Below are 22,000 nucleotides of genomic sequence, written 5' to 3'. Positions count from 1 at the left end.
GGAACCCTCAGCACTTGCTCATCTTGCAGGCCCAGTTTGCAGCTAGTTTACGGCAGACTTCTGAGGGTAAATACATCATGTCAGACTTGAGCCCTCAAGAAAGAATGCACATTTCCAGGTTTACAGGACTTTCAATGACCACAATAAGCCACTGGCTAGCCAATGTGAAATACCAGCTCCGAAGGACGGGGGGAACTAAGTTCCTTAAAAATTTGGACACTGGGCATCCAGTGTTCTTTTGTAATGACTGTGCGTCACAGATCAGAACTCCTTCAACTTATATCAGTCATCTTGAATCACATCTGGGTTTCAGGTTAAGAGACTTGTCCAAACTGTCCAGTGAACAGATTAACAATCAGATAGCACAAGCAAAGTCACCATCTGAAAAGCTGGTGACATCCTCTCCAGAGGAAGATATCGGAACTTCTTACCAGTGCAAACTTTGTAACAGGACTTTTGCAAGCAAGCATGCTGTTAAACTTCATCTTAGTAAAACACATGGGAAGTCACCAGAGGATCATCTTCTGTATGTTTCAGAGTTAGAGAAGCAGTAGCATTTGGTTTTGATTAGAATAACTGTAATTTGCTTTGAGGAAAACTGTCAAAGACGCCTTAAAGCTACTGTTTAGTTTTTGGCACATGTTCTTATTTTAACTCCAGAGTCACTCTGGGCTGAACTGTTTTGTATAACTGTACAGTGTTTAAATAGAGGTGCATAATCAGCTGTTGTTACTGGTAAAATATGAAGGTTAAAATGCAGTGGTAAGTGTTTGGAACTTTGTGTAAATTGGATTTAGTTGCTGTGCATCCCTCTGATGCACCAAGCTGCATGCATTAACAGACAGTTTAATTAAGCATTTATAACTAATTCTGGTGCACTTTTTTCACATGACCTAAGTGTGCTGGTATTTCTCACCCTATAATCTTTAGCCCTCTGAGTACTTTGAAGCACTTTTGCATTAATTTGGTAAAAATGTATGGATATATATATATATTTTTTTTTAACCTTAAAGCAAAAACAAAAACCTTACCAGCTTAGTTCTGATTATTAATATGAACCTCCATTTATGCAGAGGTGTCTCACACCTTGAAATTTAAAAATATAATTTTCACATTGAAACATAGGTGTATATATTGTATAGATTTCAAAATCTCTTATGCAGAATGTGATTGTGGTTAATGCCATTTTCTTTTTCTTCAGCATTTTTAGCAACAGTGTTTTTTGTACCTGATAAACCCCAGGTATGAACTGTACTTATATATAATGTATATTTCATTTTTTAGATCTAACAGTTTTTCTTTTAACATCCAAACATTGTAAATTATATGATGAAAGATACCACAGATAGCATTTATAAAGTATTCAGAAACATTATTCTTAAAGCAAAGTATGTTTTGTTTTGTTTTGCTATACAGTACATCTATATTAATAGAGGTTCATGTTTAAATTATACATATTTATTAGTGTTGCTATCATTTGTTTTTTTTTCTTTTTTATTAAAACCATCTGAAGGAACAAAAGCCACGGACTGCATTCCTGGCATACATTGTAACTGTTTTGCACAACATGACTTTTAAAGGTATTTATTAGTAAAAAAAATAAAATAAAAAGAGAAAATTCAAAACAAACTCAGTGCTCAAAGGGTTAAATCTATTTGAAAACTTGTACTGTATTTCCTAAACATTGATAAAGCCTTTAAAATGTTTGTACTGTAGTACTTTGCTTAAAAGTTATGAGGCATTCTGTGATATAACCTCTTTTACTTATTTATAAGCGCTCTTGGTTGTTATTTCCTATTGTAGAATGCCTTTTTATTTCAACTGGTAACTTTCTGTTTTGTTCTGCCTAATTATTCTCCCAAGATTCCATACTGCAGCTTTATCTTTAGGCATATGAAAGGTAACCCGTGGTTACCAGCACACTAAGTGATTCTGTTCGTCTCCATTTTTGGCAGTTAATTTGCAGAAGTAACTGACAGCTGACACCATATGAGAATCTATGTATAAAATATTGGCATGTAAACAGCACAGACACTGTAATGCACTCTGTGCCCTGTTTTGTTGTTGACAATGAAGCACCATTATATGACTCTTCATATAACCTTTTTTTCTACAGCAGCATTAAAATTGTCTTTTTGCTATAATTTTGTGTTGCGTTCACAATTATGTCTGAAATGTGCTACAACTAACGAGCACATTAAAATTAAATTGTATGCTATCTGTTTATGACTGAAGCTTGAGTAGGTTTCTTCATCTGCCAGGTGCTGGCAGTCAAAAGCTGCACATAAATCACTGGAGTTTTAGTGAACTTTAGCATTTAAAGAGCAGGGTAGCACTTATTCAAAGGCTGCATTAACAATCCCACTCCCCCCCCCCAAAAAAACAAAACAAAACAAAACAAAACAACAACAACAAAAAAACAGATAAGTGAGCGTTATAACTCCTTTTTTAAGCATCAAGTAAGGCTGGCTGTGAAGACAGAGTTTAGAAGCAATGTGTGGCAAAGCAAATAGGTGTTTTGCTGCACTGTGTATGCAGTCCCAGAGGGATGCTGATATTCGCACGCCTTCCCTGAACCTATTGAGCAGTCCACAAGTGGCACCGCTGGGTGTTGCATGGGTTAGAGCAGCCTTTTCTGCCACCGAGCACTTCGGAGTGACAGGAGTAGACACCTGCAACTGACGACTTAAACTTTGTGATTGTGAAGTGTATCCTCTGATGGCCCTCTCCTGCTGTACAACACACAGAGCACATAGCAAGGGAGGGAAGGCAGGTGAATAAACACATGCCAAACAAACACAAACAAGCATGAGCATTTATATGATAATGATAGACTTCTTCTGGTGTTGACAGGTCACCCCATCAAAACCACTGAAAACAATTTACATCTCCAAAGTACCTATATTACTATGCATGTAAATAATGTCTTTTGCCAGTCAGGTGAACTTGGAATCTAGAAATGGTTACGGGGGAACAAAAACCACCATTACAGCACTTAAGAATCATGTTTCAAGTAATAACTACCATCCGAATGTACAATGTCAAATGTATAGTTTTTGTTTGTTTGTTTTTTAATACTGTGTTCCAGTAAGCGACTAATTCAATCTGCTTTGTGCTTTTTCTTCCCTTCTTCCTCTCACTCTAATTGTGAAAGCCAGTGCCACATCTTCACAAGTGTAACTGTGTTCTGTGTGTTCTGCAGCAAATACTGCTAAACAGACTGAATGAATGGGATTAATGATTAGCTGTGTTTTTTTTCCATCTCTTTTGGCTCACAGTTGTATCTGATTTAAAGGTCATTTGTGTGTCAATGTTTATGGCCTCAGCTCAAATTCCAGCAATAAAATTGCAGCGTGCAGTTTTGCTGGTCGCCTACCTCATCCCAGGAGTGCCCCTCATGTACTGAGGAGAGGCAACCTGGCCAGCCAAAGTCTTCTATGAAGCCTCCCTGGTGGCCTTCCGCATTTTTTACAAATGATCTAAATCTAACTGCGGCCAGACTTCTTACATCTACAGCAGAGAATTCCTCCTCTGAAAATTAGAGCAGTTTAAATATAGTGTTTGGTTGCAAAACAGAAATTCACGCATAAGGAAACTGACAGATTATTGCATATATTGTCAATCAATTTATTTTTAAGATGCATCGTTGACTTATAATAGTAATGCTAAAAGCTCCACATGCAATACTGTTATCTAGGACTTGGGAGGGAGTAAAAGCAGGAGACTACAGTCTTGCATGATGTTCCTTATTCTTAAAAAATAGACAAGGAATTGATGACTGCAAACACCAAATACTGCTGATGCAGCATCATCCAGTCTGATAAAAGTCACTTCCAGGGCGTGACTCTCTGGGTCAAAATGTGCATTGAGGAGATGCAGCAGGTGAAAATTCAGGGAGCAGCCATGCCCATTAACGTGCAACAGAAATGACTTTTAAAATGTATTTTTAAAACACGCTTGGAACTTTGCAAATGAATGGCTAGTCAGGAGCTGCATATCCCTAATATATTAAAATAAAGTTCAGCTTGCATTTCCGAACCTCCAGGACTGGCATACCAATGTGATTTCACATCATAAAGAATTTAGAGAATCAATGAACTAGAATAATGTCCTTTTTATCCATACACCAATATGGATATTGGCATGGTAACTATTAGTGCTAACCAAATCACCAACCTAGCTGTGTTAATTTTTTTTTCCTATTAAACATAAATTTATAAATGCAGGATTGTAAAATTTGCATTTTAATTCCAACTTTTGCTTTGCATTTGATAAGAAAGATGCAGACTGAGTGTGAGAGAAAACAAAATACCTCAGGAAAGAGTTTAAAAATAAAATTGTGCTGGGTGGGAAGAGCTTTAAATCACAGGTGTGTAAAGGTGACCCTGGTCTAACCCCACCCAAGTAGTGGCTTGTTGCAGCATACTGTATATCTTCCAGCCATCACATTTACACAGTATCTTAAAATAACATTTGTGATAAATGTGCAATTTAACTAATTTATGGTGCTATGATGTGCTCAGGGCTACATGCAAGATGAAAATCTTAAATGGAGCTTGAACAGCTCACTTCACAACAAGAAATCAATATGCCAGATCTTAGAGAGCTGTTCACTGAAGTCAACATTTAGGAAAAAAAAAAAAAAAAAAAAAAAGTATCTTAAAGTTTTAGCAAGAAATCTGTAATTAACAGAAATATGACTTGTAAGCTAGTGTAAGGGAGTTTCTGAAACCTAAATATTTCTAGAAACTTGATTATATTTTATTTTTGTATTGAAACTATATTGTTTTAATTATGCAGTTGCTTTCATGGTAAACACTGTTTCTGATTTTTATATCTAAGCCAAAGCAGATTAGTGTTATCAGTATGGGAATTATCTGTTGCATTTTAATGTGGCTATGTATCTTGGTATATAAAGCTAGACACAGATATGACTCTGCATTTTACGACAGCAAAAAATTTGGCTATACTTTGAAATTTAAAAAAGTACTGGCATGTGTAGAAGAGGAGAACCTTTAATTTTGCAAGTTCTTTTTTCAGCTGCAACAGAAAAAGAAGTAACTGTGGTGCAAGTGATGACAGAAACAACTGGTAATAAAGCTAAACTTAATAAATTTTATATTTTAAAATATGCCTCCAGAGAGCCTTATATATTTCTTAGAAAAAATATATATATATATTGCAATTATTTTTGCCTACTTTTTCAGGTAACTTTTTATTATAACAATATGTTGGAGCTTTGCTAGTTACTCAGTTACCCACACTGCTCATCAGAGATGAATACAGGAAATGGTCATAAAATGAGAATTTATCATGCAAAGTAGACAAAAGAGTTCCAAAGTTACAGAACACGTACAGAGTTGCTGAATTGTGTGAACTAACCACGTATACTTGACTGGGTGGTTATAATGGAAACACTGGGTAACTCCCTTGGGTATTACTAATAAATCCATATACTCTCCAGCTAAAAGGGCCCAGTAAAATTCTCTTCTGGGACTTGGTGCCAAGATGTACCTTCCAGCCCTTGGTTGACCTGCTGTAGGTAAATGGGAGACCAAGAAATAATTACCGACTGCTATCTCTGAGTATGAAAGCAGTTCTGTTGTTCAGGGTATGGTAGCAGTGAATTTAGTTGAATTTTCCTTAATTATCCTGTAATAATGTAAAGCTTGTATATGTTCATGTCTATAATACTGCAGCCCTCATTGAAGAATATTTGCATAAGGAGTCTTTTTTTTTCTTCTTTTTTCTTTTTACCAGTGAAGGAAGAAAGAATCAGGGTCATTTATGAAAGGGAGCAGAATTATGTATTAACACATCATTATATATGTCAGAAAGCCTTGGAATAATCAGTGAGGTTACAATCTGTTTTCAGGCCTTGATTTAGGCCAATAATTTTAACTGAATGTTCAGCATGAAAAAGATGACTAAGTTTTACTAATACTTAGCTTTATGATACTTAGTTTAGGGGTTGTATTCATTATCTAGTACATAGACAAATGTGGTGGTGTTAAATAAACTCATTTTTTTTACATGCAGATCTATAGGTCTTTATACTTAGTATCCTGCTTACAGGTTAGGGTAGCTGTTTGTTTGCTTTTCAGTAGTATGTTATGATATTTTGGTGGGACACATTAACTTCCTCAGCAGCTGTTGCTTGATTCACTTCACCATATTTATAGCTTGAAACATGCTTCTGGTTAAATAGTCTTTTAAGAGAATTAAAATCTGATGCACATTTGAGGGTGCATGGATATCTCCAGACCACTCACCAACCTCACGTATTATAACCTTTACTGAAAAGAAATTACACAACTGCAAATCATTCTATATACCAAGGTGTAGGTGTAGGAGATTAAAAAGTAAAATTAAAAATTACCACCCAGGCCAGACGTTTCTCTGTATCATTGTTTTAAAGTTATTAGCCTTTGCAATGAAATGAAAAGGTAGTCCGAGAGCAAGCAACAAGAAGTAAGGAAGGGCAGTGGCAGTCATGCCCCCATCTCCCAGCCCTGGGGGAACAGTGGGGCTGGTCAGACCTAGCGGGGGCTCCTGCCGCAGCCAGGCTGCAGTGGTGTGGGTGCCCCTCTCTTCTCATGCTGGGCTTTCCCCTTGTGTGTCGCACAAGGGCATGGGTGTGCACTTCTCCCCCACTGCACTTGAATGTGGCAAAGTGGGCTTGTTAAGAAAGAGTGAGCTAATTTCCTGATTTCTTACCTCTTGATGCCTGAATTAAGGACATTAGTCGCAAGGGAAATGAATTTCAAATGATTTGGTACTGTAGAAAAGCCTGCATTAGACCTGTCAATTCTGTTCCACTCCCTGTGGAGAAGACAGTGTCCATCTTTTTTTATTTTTTTAAATATCAACAATATAAATGGAGGGAAGGTAATTTTTAAACTTCAGTATAAATTAACAATGAAAAATACTTCTTTATTAAGCTTCAACTTATCACATTCATTCTTGCATGGTAGGAAATGGGGGACGTGTTTATAGCCATCATAATTGTGAGTTAGTGACCTTTCTAGCCAAGTGAAATGAAATTACTTGAAAATGGAATTCTTTTTAATTGGCGCATTTGTAGGTGGTGGGGAAAGGAAGAGGATTTGTTAACGCGTGCATGCATATGAAATCTGAAAGGAACTGTGAGGAAAGCCTGAAGTCTGTGCTCAGCTGTAAACCTGTACAGAGGGAGAATGAGGTAGGTGTGTCAGGAAGCGCATGGCTCCTTTTTTTCTAAACTGGAGGTACAGTCACTGCAGTTACGCCTCAATGACCATGAAACCGAGTCGGCAGAAGCTGAAGGACTCTGCTCCTGAAAGCCTCATCAGGACTTGTCATCGCGCTAATGAATATCATTTAAATTGCTTTGTATATTGGTGGAGTTTGGATGTCGATTTAATTTGTGCATGTGTTTGAGTTCTTCTGCTTGGCTAGGCTAACAGAGAGCAACAGCCTAATGAAAAGTGAGTTGGTGACAGCATGATGAGCCCCAACCCAATCAAATGTGTTTGAAGGCCTGTTTTGACAGGGATCTTAAAAGCAGATCTAGAAAAGAGGAGTAGTGCTTTAGTTCAGTGCAATTTTTTCAGCCTAAGATTACTGCTTTTTGTTCCTCTCAATGGTTGAAAATTTTCTGTGTGTACTCTGGCTTGTGATAAAACACGGATTCATCATAGGGTTGTGTTTGGAGGAGCCCAGGAGAATGGGCTCCTACATCAAATATCTCTGGAAATTACTGGAGTTAAAACTCCACTTCAGAAACTCATTATGGGAGTACACCAGCAACTGGGAAGCAAGAAATAGCCTAAGCAGGTTGTTGTCTCCATCTCTAATGCTGTGTTGCACTGGGCCCATAGGAGGAACAGCAGCAGATTAATTCTGGAGGGCCGGGGCTGGCTGGTCAGGGCCAGCCACAGGCTTCTCTGCATTAATTCCTATTTCCTGTGACGGAAAGTTGAGCATGCGATGCCCAGAGCTGCAGAGAAGGGCAGAGCAGACGGAGTAATTCCTCAAAACACCTTTCAGTGCTGTCTGGGTGATGGGGACGAGGAAAACAGGCCGTAAGTGAGAGGGCTGCCCAGGTCCTACTCTCCTGAAGGCCGCACGGTGCTGGGCCGGGAGCCCAGCCAGCATGAGCAAGGCTTGCACTCTGCATGGCCAGGAAGCTTTCTCGTGTGCCTGGCAGGGCTAGGACGCTGCCCTCGGCCTCAAGGCCTCATGCCTGCCCCAGGGCTAGGGCCATGGCATGGGCATGGCCTGCTTCAGGACTGCTAGATGGGCAAAATAGCCACATCGACCCAATAAATTAAACCATTTTCCAATCTCTGATAAAAACGTTCACTTTTTCCCTCTGATATGTATATTTGGAAGATAAAAGAAAAATGTGGTCACAATTTCTATTTGCTGCTGTGAAGACAAATCCATTTCTGAAACAGAGCTTCTGTCAGAAAGGGGAAGCACGGAGTGACACCCCTCCATCGGCTCTGAAGACTACAGAGCACTGCTACATGGTGTCCAGTACTTCACGGTGCTTCAAAATGGACACTAGGACCATAACCACCAAAAGAAAAAAATATTGCAATTTTTAAATTTTATAGTAAAACCCAACAACAACCAAAAGAAAGGATTGCAGCAGGGAAATTAGATTACATGAAAAATCTGCAGTCTGGATACTCGTATCTAAGAGATGATTAATACATCAGATAAATTGTTCAGCAATGGTTCATGCAAACAGAACCCTCTATAATTCTGCTAAAGTCAGGGAGATCAATGTGCTCTGCTGAATGATCATGGCACTGACCACTCAAAAGAAAGCACCTAAGGGCAGTTGTAACTTATGCTGATTTCATACCCTCCCTGATTTCAAAATATATGAGATTCTCCAAATTCCTCTGAACCAAATTCATGCATAACCTTCAGGACATACCTGCTCCTGTTTTAGCAATGAACACGACCCTTTCTGTCTTCATTGGCCCAGATTTTGTAAATGTTTTGAAAATGCTACATGCTTTATATGTTTTGTTTTTGTTTTTTATCTTTAATTTATTTATTGTTGTATTTTAATATAACCATTGCCCCCAGACAATAATTTGAATGACAAGGCTTCATTATGCCTATTACTTTCAACATAAGATTTGGACAGGGGGTGAGAAATCTTTTTGTCAAACATGAAGGGAAATCTGATACAACACGTATGGAAGTCTGCAGCAAGAAACTATTAGATTAAATTAAAAAAAATAATAAAAAAAAAAGGCAAAAAAAGCACAATCAAATTCAGGGCATTTGATTATTTAATGTTCAAAATATAAATTAGGTATTGAAGAAGCACAAAGCACCCACTTGTACTTCCTTAATAGGGCTTTTATTAAAGGCACTAGAAGAGATTCCACAGAGGGAGAGACCAAAACAGCAGTCTCATCAGCTATGGTATATTAGCAGCTTCTCAGGAAGCACTGAACAGCAGGCAAAACCACACCAACCCACAGGTGCAGGCACATTATATTGTAAACAGTTCTGATCCCATAGAAACACTCTCCACACATGTAATACTCCCTCTTTGCCTTGTTCCTGCACTCTGAAAGCTGCTTTAACCCTTCTTCTGCTGGATAGAGCCCGCTGCTCGGCACACTCCTCTCTTGGTAACGGCGTGCTCTGTGAACACATTTTCCTCCTCTGAAACCCTCGTAATAGGCCATTTGTTCTGCTTTCCTGCAAACCTGCTCAGACCTCTCTTTCAAGAGGTTGTTCTGTGGGGGACGATAAATGCCACTGACCCATCAGAGACATCCGACACCAGACCACAGTGGTGTCTGTGTCCCCCCTGTCCCCTTGGCTCTAGTGCCAAGGAGGAAGCTGGGGACCCAGGCTGCCCTGCAAATAACAAGGTCACCACACATCTGGCGATGAAGGGGGGATTTTTTGAAGCTGGTCAGGCACAGAACAACATAGCCAGGTACCTGAAAATGAAATACTCTGGAGAGCAGCTGAAGCATCTGTGCTACTACCCTTGGCTAATGGAGCCCAGGTAGGTGCTGCCTGCCATCTGAACAGCATCCCCCTGCAAGCCCTCTCCTGGAGCTGGAGATTGCAGCTGGCAGCCCAGCAGCAGAGCTCTCCCTTCCATTCACACCTTGCCCTGTGCACAAGAAGGCTTTCAGGTGGGCTGATCTGCTCCCCAGCTCTCGGCACGTTGTCCTTCTATAGCCAGGTAGCAGGAATCCCTCAACATAGCTGGGGCCAGATCCCACAAGCCCCATGCTGCTGGGTCCGGGACTGCCCCCCACATCTCACTTACAGGCCGTCAGCAGCCAGAGAGCTTGGCACTCCCCAGCTGGCAGATACAAAGGTGTTTACTGGGTTAAATAGGAGCTGAGGGAAGATGCTCTGTGGTGGGCCTGGCTGCTTGGGGGGCAAGTAGTGTGCCCAATGGCACCAGTCTTTGAGGTTCCCTGGGGACTGCTCTTGTAAGAGGTGATGCTTGCTGGATTTCATGGTCTACAGTGAAGAACACAACTCCTGTGAGCTATTACCTGGGCAAAAGTTTAACTTACACACCTGTCTAATTACTCTTACACTCATTTAATATGCAGCATGAGATAATGACAATAGTCTCTTGTTTAAAAAAAGAAAAATAAAAATAACAGACTCTTTTACTCACTCCTGTGTAACTTTGGCTAACATCAACTTAACAGTGAGTATGTGACTTTTTCACAGTTTTCTATTAGACTGTTCTGTTTTCTTGAAATTGCTTTGCTTTTTTGAGCTGTGGAGAGAAAAAAAATGAGTTTTTAATGGAATTTAAAAACAGCTCAGCCATACTTTCTTGTATTTTTAAGTTATACAGTAGACTGTCTATACAAAAGCTCACCAAAAAAAAAAAAAAAAAAAAGAAAGAAAGAAAGAAAGAAAGAAAGAAAAGCTTTTCTTGTTGTTTGTTGTTTTGTTGCTGTTCAGGCAAAATAGTCCATTGATGTGGCAAGCAGGTGGCATGACACTGAGTATACATGACAGTATATATGTAATACCATTTTCTTTAAGGAAGCTTGTATGCTATTTCTCATTGTTGAGCTAAAGGTCAGGGTGTCAGGTGACTTCTGCAGCAGGAAACAATTCTCAAAGCTGCAAAACTTCTGCAGAAGTTGGTGACATTAACAAAGATGGAGGCAAACTGGAGAGATTCCAGAGGAGATCAACAAAAATGATTAGGGGTTTCTCAAACATGACCTATGAGGAAAAGTTAAACAAATCGGATTTGTTTTGTCTAGAAAAAAGAAGGCTGAGTAGGGACATGATAACAGTCTTTATGTATGTGTATAAATATATATACACATATGTTATAAAATGAGTGCTGATCAGATATTCTATATGTCTACCAAAGGCAGGAATAAGTTAATCAGTTCAACTTGCAGCAAGGGACACCAAGATTGTGTTATCAGGGAGAGCACAACCCTAACTATAAGGTAAGCAAGGAGCAGCATGTGGAGAATAAGCTCAGTCACCCCCACTGCACCTCACAAAGAACCAGTGCGGGTCTCCTTGACCTAATTGTGCTGCAGAATACCCAGATTTGAGGGCTCCTGTAACCTACAGTCCTTTTTGGGTATCTCATGTATGCGTGGCTATTGCAGAGAGAATGTTTTTTCTCTGCGAATTTGTCCACCTTCCCGCTGTGTATTGGTACCAGCTGCTTCCATTTTAACCCTTTCGATACAGCTTTCATGCCACTTCTGTCAACAGTTGAGTTCATCAGGCTTTCCCCATGCTGCATGAGAAGAAATACTAGCTTTCTACCTCACAATGGAGGGAGGAATCTCTGCGGCATAGTGTCACTGTAGCCTCTGCAGACCGTCAGCTACTTCCCATTGACAGGAAGTAACTGACCTCATGCCTTGCCCCTCTGTGCTGTGACACCTCTAGGCTGCTTGTGTGGGCGGATCTAACACACTTCATGTCCTCTGCTGGTGGAGCATTTCCATTCCCTTCATCAAGTCCACATCATATGACCCAGTTGCTTGCAGCTGGAGAAAGGGACACTTCACTCTTCACCAATAGGTGAGAACCTTCTCAGTGTTTCAGCACAGACTTCAGATTCCTCACATGAGCTCCCTCCTCTACACTTGCAATGTGCATGCACATTGTGCAGATAACAGACAGCACCATTTAACCCTATAATATGTAGTACAGCAAATCTTGCAGTACAGCTGGAGTCCTAGTTACTCCTCAGGGAAGCCTATTATAGCAGCACAATCCCATGTATCAGTAATAAAGTGTTTCAGAGACTCATAAGAATGTTAATAAATTTGAGATAAATAAAGCGTGTTAACATTTGGGCCCTGATAAAAAATTTACTTGAATTTAGTTCTAACCACTGTTTTCAGCTAGGGCTCAGTTTCCAAGCACAGGCACTGAGAGCAGGGTTTAAGTGCCAAAACAGGGATGTTCGAAGAGGTTCTGGGGTCTCCAAAATGCCTGCAGGGAACAGGCACATGGGACACAGGGGGACCCTTGCCCTTCTGAGGGGTGGCTGAAGGCTAGGTGAGGAGGCACTCGGGCAGCTGGGCCTGCGGCAGGATGTATATCACAGGTATGGCACCTAACACCTTTGCACACAGGGTGCTTCTAATACTGCATGGTTTTGCCATGGTCCTTGGTGGATGATGCATTCCAGTTGTTACACTTGTCTTAAGGCTCATCCTGTAAAGAAATACCTCCATCTGCTTCTCATACAAACTTTTAGTGTGTTTAGGATGTTCTGCACTTAACAAGCCTTGACCAGAGAACTTAAGAATAGTTTGTGGTGCATCTAAAATTTAAAGGACTGTTTTGTGTGGGGGTGTTTTTTGTTGTTATTTGCTTGCTTTTTTCTTGTGTAGCTTTTTTTTTTTTTTTTTTTTTTTTTTTAATCCGTAAATATTTTCTCTCAACTCCTTGTGTCCTTGCCCCTTTACTAAGGGGCCTGCAAAGGCTACCATCTTCCCAAGGTACAGAGACTAAAGAGCATCAAGAGGAAGTTGCATACAGTCACCTCTTAATCACAGGTGAAGGCAGGAGCCAAACCATGTGGGTGCCCTGTGAGGAGGGGAAAGGCCGAGAAATGGGAAGGAGGATCTGCCTAGCAGAGTAAGTCCAGGCCATGGAGAAGACAGTATGTCTGTACAAGTTCTGGTAGGGAAGGAACAGGGTTAATTGCTATAAACCATTGCTTGTAACATGGTTAATGGTGGACCAGCCAGCAGGGGAAAATAAATCTGTTGAAAGATTGTTTTTTATTTTATTTTTTAAGCTGAAAAAAATTAAAATTGAAGTTAAAGCTCAAAATTCATTATTTGAGTTATTAAATGTCATTCAAAACTGACTCAAGGATGGATGCCACTGCATACCACGTGTGAGTCTGTGTACTGTATACTTTGAGACTTATGCTGTGCCTATAACCTTGCTGGCTGAGAGATATTGACTTTGCCAGAAATAAGGTCATCTGAAAAGAGAGAATGGAAGAGCAAAGAGAAGAATATAATTATTGTCATGTATTTCAATGAAAAATGGAAATGATATGTTAACTTCTTCAAAGTTATTGTTCCAAACCTTCAGCAAAGGCTCTCCTGCAGAGTACGTGGTCTTGTCCTGGGGCAGAATCTGAGGCTTACAGACTTCCTTCAGCTGCAGATCTGCTACTGCTGGGGCCCTTTTTATTTCATGTACCTACTTATGCATCAATGTGTATACTAACCTGTACCTTTATACTGATCCGTGTCACTAGTGATATGTCTTCATAAATTCTCACATATGTTCGTTCATATGTTTTATAAAAACCTGAAGAGTGTTTGTTAGTTTTTGTTTGTTTTGGTATATAGTGTTCTAGCATTACAAACTGTAGCAGAAAATAATAGGTGTTACAGGAAATTAAGTGTATTTAGTTCCGTTCTTTTGGGTGTATTACATATCATGACCCTCCTGCCAATAACAAACCCACTGTTAAATCCATCAGAATTGATCTACGTTTAGCTATTCATTTTACATATATTAATTTGAACAGAACATTTATTTGGCTTAAATTTTATTTTCAGTGGTGGAATGTATGTTCCAAATGCAAGCACAGGCGATTTGCTAGGATTTAGTTAGGATGAATATGGAATGTTAGTTTACGAAGATAGTAACTGAGCTATTAAAGCCAACAACCCCTTTTAAAGCAAACATACCATTAAAGTATAGGAACAGTTTATAATGTAAATAAGATTGAGGATATGGATTATTTAAAGATAAAAAAAAATAGGGGTAGCTATGAGAAAAAAAAAATGAATAAAAATGTATTTAATTGCACCACATTTTTTTTTTCTAAAATGAACTTCAAAAATGCAAATAAAGGATGATAGTTTATTGGGGGAGAAAAAAAAGACAGCTACACAGAGTGATGTTAGAAATGCATTTTACTTATGGAGATGTATAATAGTGATTTTATTTTTATTTTCTAATCTGAATCAGATTTCAGAAAAAAAAAAAAAAAAGTGCCTAAACTCATAAATGGCAGAATTTATCTTGCTTGTGAATCCATACAGTGGAAAAGGAAGCAAGACATTTGCTTCTAGATCATTCTCCTTGTCTGAATGACAGATACAATAATTCCCTTTATTAGCCAGATCCATTGTCTTTATTTTGCACAGAAGTACTGTATTGCTGAGGTAGACTTCTATTGCTATGCATATTTTAAGGGTTATTTGGCAACACAAGTAAAGCTAAAAGTAGCCTCTTAATCTAATTAATTGACATTTCTGAATCTTGCTTTCACAACAACACATGGTTTCATGTTCTGGGTTTTAGCACTTGTCAAGCTTTTTTGGAGAATGTTTTGGTCAGAATGACAAGATAATTTGTGACTGAGGCTCCAAGCTAGAGAAGTGTTTAAGGCTATAATGATTTATTATCATCACAGAATAACAAAATTTACAAAGTGTTTCATCAGAATTTTTGAAATAAGTTTGCCACCATGGTAGAAGCATGCAGGGAGGGGGGCGCCTTCCTACACAAATGCCAGGGTGACTTATTTGTAATAATTAAAATGTTGAATTTATTTCAGAGCTCTTCTTGACAGACTTGCAGCATAGTTAGAAAGACAAAAGGTGAGAGAATTGTAACAACCAAGAAGGTAGAGCTCTGCCTTTTTTTAAACAAATGATGTCACTAAAATAAAAATAGTTAATATATGCTTCATGCAATAAATAATATATACATAGCTACGTTAAACTATCAACATTAACGTCTTGGCAGGAGATGCTTGAAGTAGTTACACTGCAAAAACTTTAAAACAGTGAATGTCTGTGTCTTTGATGTTCAAAAATGCATACAAAATGATTTTCTTAAAGGGTAAAATAGGTGATGTTACTGAGTGACAGCACATTAATGGGCTGGCATTTCTGGACTTTAAGGCAACTGCTATAAAAAGAAGTAATGTAACATCACTAATTTTGACTTCATCTTGATTCTCTGCTAAGAGAGCTAAGGATGCCAGACTGAGACAAAATGTCTGACTCTGAATGCGAGGCATTTCCACTTATTTTCTGTTTCTATAATTTACTTATTATGTAATTAAATACCTTGAAACACTAGGCATTGGTTAGTTTAGACAAAGTTGTGACCGTTATTTGACTTCAGAGGCCGGGAATAGAAGCCACTTCTCCAATGCCCTAAAGTGATTTTGAGACGGTTGTTTTGTTTGACTGCATACCTTTCCAGACCAATCTTTTTAAAGATGTAGTCGGCAAAGATAATATCATACATCCACAGTGAGCCTTTTGTCTCAAAGGATCACAAAATGTTTCTCTTAGAAATACGTATGCTAATTAAAGTTAATTTCTAAGGCACTAGCACCGTAGTATCTGTGTCCTTTCTAACAGCTAGTACGTGGTGAACTAATGGCAGGCAACTTTTGAGCTGGCACAGGGAGGGAGTGACCCATTATATTCCAGGCATTTTTTTTTCCTTTTCACAGAACTAGTCAGGCACTTGCATTTAGTGAGCTGGAATGTAAAAAGATGTGTCTTGCATCTCCTATGAGAGCTTGCCAGATTCAGGCTCTGATGGATTTCTGGCAAGAGTCAGTTCCGGAGCTGAGGACCCACCACAGAGAATATCTATTTATTTAAGCTATTTATAGCATTTCTAAAGAACTCCTCACTGTATTATCTCAGCATGTCACAGAAATTAAAGGTACACCATGAATTAAAGGTATACCAGCAGCATCCAGTGTTGCCTGCCAGAAGGCTCTGTGGGGCTTCCAGGAGTCTGTACCAGAAGCAGAGCATGGAGGTCATGGCAGGGGATGGGTGAAGGAATGGCATCTAATTGTACATGAGCTAAACGCCACATGGGACTGCAGCAGGTCCAAGTGTAGAAGACAGAAGGGTCTGTTCTCCACCAGCCAAAGTTTCTGTGTGGTTCAACAGTAGCTCAAAATGGAGCTTTTTATTTTAGATGAGCCTATTAATTACACATATGTTAGATACTGAATTCGTCTGGATAAATGATAATTAGACTTAGTCTTCTAGCAGATGAGTGAAGCTAGCAACGTTGAGGCAGACAGCAGGAAGAAAATCACTGTAGGAGGTGCCACAATGAACTGTCCTGTAAACTTGGCTGTGTGCTTCTTGTTGCTGCTGAGCAGTAGTTTCTTATTGGGGTATAGAGACCTTGTTTCCACCTAATCTTGAATTCTGCCATGAACAGAAGAAAAAAGCAAGTGTGCATCCATACTCAACATGAAGACACAACGTGACTGAAAGCTCTCCATCTTAGTCTGTACGTGCTGCAGTCATGTTATACATATCTGAAGGAGAATTCCTATAGAAACAGAAAGAAACACTGGTGGATATGGGTTTTGTGGTGCTTCTCAAGTGGGAATCTTCATAGAGATTCACAGCAATGGCACTATTAAGTTATTTAGCAGTAGTTATCACTTACAAAGTAGTCTTCTGATGTTTTTAGTTTTTTCCTGCTACCATCATTAAAGTCAACAGTATATCCTGATAAGATGTAAAAGCAGTTGGTTGGTCTGAGGATCAGTAAGTTTGTTTAGATTCTCTTCATTGTCACAAGGAGGCAATTGCACCTCATCCCTTCCCCTCTGCACCCCAAATCAGTTAATGCAATGACCGTTAAGTGAAGCTGGGGCTCTCTGTATTGGAGCAGTAATGTAATTGCTAGAGTTGGCATTGAACTACCTTCCCAATGATTTTTCCCAGAAAGGAAACTCAGAGACTGGGACATAATTGGTAGACTCATTAGTATTAAATTATGTGGGTTTTATTAGGGGCCAGACATTCACTTGTTTAAATGAAGCCGGCATTTTAATGCCTCTCTAAGGGAATGTAATATATACTGCATAGGCAATACATACTGACTTTTATTGGTACAGACCAAACTTACAGGTGATTGGGGTACATGCTTGTGCCATTTTAAGGCTTGTGCAATGGACTAGTTTCTGCAGTTAAAAGCAGAATGGTAAAAATAGGCAACACCCTCTTCACCCCTCCTTGCTTTTGTGTGCAAAAGATTGAGAGCCTTTTGCAGGAACTGATGCTCTTTGTGTGTTTCTTTCCAGCTAAGGAATACAATAATAACTACTTATGCAGGCTATACTACGCTATTATAAAAGTAAGGTGTCATTTCAGATTGACCATGTCCCTCAGGATACAACTGCTTCATATCCCCATGAAACTGAACTGCAACAAGGTAGAACACTGAGGCTATGTGTCAACATTGCATAAAGTGTAGGAACAAAGAAATATGCATCAGATTGAACTTGGGGGTGCTATAATATCTCAATTATTATACATTTTAGCATAAGCATATGCTTCCTATGCAAAGAAAGTCTTTTGTACCCCACACCCTTGGCAAAATGTATATATTCTCACAAACATAATAAATGAGTAAATTATCTAGTGACACCTGTTGTTTTAGTAATGTACAGTAATTATAAATAAATAAAATCCATACCAACAACTAATCTATTTTTCTTTCCAAGGTTTTATTGGTACATTTTCTGAGACTTCTGTATGTCCATTTGGCTTAACATTGGTTATTTTACAATGAATTGAAATTCCTCTTTTTTTAGGAAACTTATTTATCTATTTAAAATATTGAAGCATTTGACAGTGCATATTTAAATTCAGGAAAAAACAAAGGTGGAAATAAACACACTGCTCCATAGGGGGTTCCCAGGAATTGAAAGATAGGTTGTGCACCTCAGACTGATCCAATCACACTTGGATTAGCTGGAGAATTGCTGTGTGGTTAACTAACTTGCAGGGTGATATGGGAAAGCAGTCTCTCAGAGTGTAATTAAATGATAAGTTCACATTCAAGGGACAATTGTAAGTTACTGAGACTGTCATATACAATGCCAAAAATAGGCTGTCTCATGATGAATACCCTTATTAACAGCTACACTGCTCTGTGTTCATAGGATATGGTTGGGGAATTCAACAGGACTTGGTCCTGTTTGTTAAAGATCTCCCAATAGATTTTATATAAGATTCATATAAAAGATGACTACATTTGAAAAGCAAATAGACTACATACTTTTAGCCCATGGTGGTGTGGCTGTTAATCATGTGTTAATAGTCAGATCTAATGTGGATTCACCTCTTTGATGAAAAATAGTTTTGATTACATCAAATACACTGATAAGAACTCTGTTATTACCAGGAGAAGCTACTTGAGAATAATTTGTGTTCATTACAAACCATTTCTAAGGAGTGGCTCGGTGATTTTGCAAGATGACATCTCTGCCATTTTGAAATTTTGTTATGGGAACTGTTGCTGGGGACTCCTGTCTTCCCTTTTTATAGTATACATTAGCCTATTATAATTCTTCCTTTAATTTTATGCTCTGACAGTAAAAATACTCTAGTTCAGCCAGTTAAGCAGCCTGCATCAATCCTTCCAGTTACTACAAGAAGAAATGAGCCTTCCAGTTGGTTCAGAAGGTGCTCAGTGAATCAAGGATGGGGAAAATGAGTACCCTACCCTTCAGGTTCATGAAGTCTATGGGAACAGCTGAAAAAGCTTCATTTAAGACACTTGTGACGTTTGGATCAACCACTATGATCTAACTGAAAGAGTAACTTCTGTGCCATTTTCTTTCCAAGTACTTTGTCATCTATTGCGCAGTGGGCATTGAGGCATTATTTTTCTGAACAGGCATAGGTAAAAGGAAGAGAGGCTGGATGTAGACTATTTTGGAAGAAAATTTACTTGAATCCCTGGGTAATCACAAATAAAGAAATATATATATATATATATATTTTTTTTTCACTGATTTGAATGTATTCAGAGTTTCATCAAAGAACTAGTCTCAATAAACTGTTGTTTTATAGCCATTTTCTGCAGTTTCTTTGGCTGCAGTTGCGATTTCCATGCACATATGAATCTGTTTCTACTCTCAGATCTTTCAGATCACTGGATGACCAGTGGTTCTCACGTGGGGAGAGAGAAAATATCAAGCACTGCATCAGGGTAGAGGTGAAATTCTTCTCTAGGCCTTGCTGTCTTCACTATTTGAAAACCAGCTGCTGCTGAGACAAGTATTTCTCTGAAAATGTAGAAAGATCCATCTATAGAATTAGAGCTCTTTATTTCCTAGACTTAGCCTGTTTGGGGAATAGGAAATAGTTTTCTTGAGGATGTGGGTAAACAAGTAGGTAAACAAGGGTTTCTGTACCAGCAATGCTGTGTTTTGGCTGGATGGAGGGGGTGATGAAGCTAATGGTTATGCTGGGGAAAATAAGGCTATTATGAAGTTTTGACTCTAATTTGAGCAAAGTGTGTGGTAGCGCAAAGGTTGCCCCCTTCCCAGTGCCAGGCATCAGATGGTGACCAGTTACATTTCACTTTTTGGGGCCTCATCTGGTGCCTGCCTCAGGTGAGGGGTGCTTGTCTTCCTCTCAGACCACCTCTCTCAGGGAGACAGCAGGCTGAACTCCCTCTGCCTGGCTATGCCACAGCTGCATTTTGTGTGCTGTCTCTCCCTGGGCAGCAGCTGCCCCCAGGGGATGGTGTTGGACCTTGTTGGGGTCTGTGGGCTCTGCTGTAGTATAGGGAACACCAGCCATTGGTAGGCCTGAGGGCTGCTAGTGACTCGATGCCACAGATGGCTTCACACCAGACAGCTTTCTGAGGTAGATTATCTGTTGTACATTGTTTTTGTTCCTTAGAGGTTTTTTTTTTTTTTTTTTTTTTTTTTTTTTTTTTTTTTCTGCCGCAGCTAGAGAAAGAGGCTACAAGTTCTGGATGAGCAGAGAGGGGCTGTGGCTTTCCCTGGATGCCGAGTGGGGGGCACATGATCAGGAGCCTGTTATGTTTCTGGGGCCTAGGCACTCTGAGGGGCTTGTGGCTGGTGTGAAGGCAGGGGTGGTTGTCCCCATGCTGCCTCAGTGCTGAGGAGCCCTGGTGGTGGGAAGAGGGCCCCAAGGCACCACTTCCAAAGCATGAGGGCCCCCTTGAAGGGTGGCCTGTGGGCATGTCACCTGCCAGCTTCAGCACAGTCCCCACCGCTTTGTTTTGCACATGTAGACCTCACTTGCCAAGATATCCAAGAGAGTTTTAAATTAGCCTTTCCTTTTACTAAAAACTAGAGCATGTATTTACTTCTTCTGAATGTGCATCTGCAAGCTGCTGGAGCACCCTAACCTTGTGTATTTGTGTTTAACATCCAGGAGGGAGTATGTGACGCAGAGACAGACCCGCTGGCACTGCTTCAGGTTTCCTTTGACCCTGGTAAGTTGATTCTATCATTTCTTAGGCCCCAGAAAGCTCTCAGCGAGCCTCAAAGGCTCCACAGGTTGCATATCTAAGGGGTTCAGCAAGGTGGTGACAATGGCCATGTTCATACAGCTCCACACCACACAGGGTCTGTGCGGAGGTTTCTCACACAGTGGGAGGCAGCACAGCGTGCGAGCGTGCTCAGTGCCTCGGGGTGAATATCCCCAAGCCACATGGTCATCCCATGGCAGTGAGCTTGCCTGACAGAGCAGCCTGCCTTGCTGGAGAAGGGCTCTTTGCCATGTTTGATGCACCTGAGCTTTCTGGTGTGGTGGGCACAGGCCTTTGGACTTGTGCTCTGTGCAAGGAGAAGGAAAGGTATCAATGAGATGAAATGGCAGGGGTGGAAAAAAGAGGATTGTTTTCTGGTAGATGGAGTGCTTCAAAACTTTATGTGTGGGGGAAAAAGCACAATTATACAGCTGCCTGGTTCACAGAGCCCCTTTCACTGTGGCCCTGACCCTGTGCACCTGTGATGTGCTCAAGAGATGCAGAGTTGCCATTACACAGTGCTGCCAGTCTAGAGGTTCTGCAGTGGAGCAGAGGAGCAGATCAGATGGAATTTAGTTAAAAGACTTTGAAAATATGCAGAACAGGCTGTAGGCATGTTAATAGTTCTGTCTGAAAGGTCATTAAAATTTGCATTGTTTTCCATCATATCTGAAAAGTAGTACTACCAGTTGCACAAATGCCATAGCATTCACTTACTGCTGACTCACCGGAGGAATAGTGTGGCCCCTGCAAAATCAGCAACAGCATTTTTTTTTTTAGCAATATAAAACTCACATTTTGTAAACCACTGCCCATGAACGCTTCTTTGAACAGCCTGTAGGATGGGAGTGAAGGAAAGTCTCAGATTTCTTTAAGTTCTCTGCTTATACTCTAGTTCTGCCTACCGGTGGGACTTTTTCCCTACAAAGTCGCTCATGGTAGGTGTACGGAGGATAATGCTATTTACTTTCTTGTTGGGTGTAATTCAAACTGATGATGTTCCAGGGCTACAAAAGCCATAGGTAGGAGGATTTCTAACTGTAACACCTACCTATGCATTTAACCTTTTAATAGAAGAATTTGAGCTCTAAAAGTAGTTTGGACTACAGCATTAGGAGTTAAATCATTTGTATTCCTCGCTGTCAAATAACTGGAAATGTGGAGGGGTGGGGGTGGGGGAAGATAAAGTTATTAA

At 39.8% G+C, this 22,000-nt stretch overlaps 1 protein-coding gene across 6 annotated transcripts in view; it reads left to right on the top strand.

Moving 5' to 3' along the window:
• TSHZ3 (teashirt zinc finger homeobox 3) overlaps positions 1–22,000 on the top strand; it is a 258,591-nt gene that overhangs the window by 63,723 nt on the left and 172,868 nt on the right. For 4 of the 6 annotated variants that reach the window (XM_035336839.1, XM_035336842.1, XM_035336840.1 and 1 more), the window contains one exon: positions 1–2,218. This exon is cut by the window's left edge and continues 2,646 nt beyond it. The exons of the other annotated variants lie outside the window; for them this stretch is intronic. In XM_035336839.1, coding sequence (XP_035192730.1) covers positions 1–554 — 554 coding nt within the window. In that variant the 3' untranslated portion in view covers positions 555–2,218. Of the gene's footprint in view, positions 2,219–22,000 lie in introns of those variants that run through there. 6 annotated transcript variants of the gene reach the window in all.

This window comes from Oxyura jamaicensis, chromosome 11 (assembly GCF_011077185.1).
Source record: "Oxyura jamaicensis isolate SHBP4307 breed ruddy duck chromosome 11, BPBGC_Ojam_1.0, whole genome shotgun sequence".
Lineage (NCBI taxonomy): Eukaryota > Metazoa > Chordata > Aves > Anseriformes > Anatidae > Oxyura > Oxyura jamaicensis.
The sequence above is the reverse complement of the archived record's forward strand: the minus strand, read 5'-3'. Positions and strand labels throughout refer to the sequence as shown.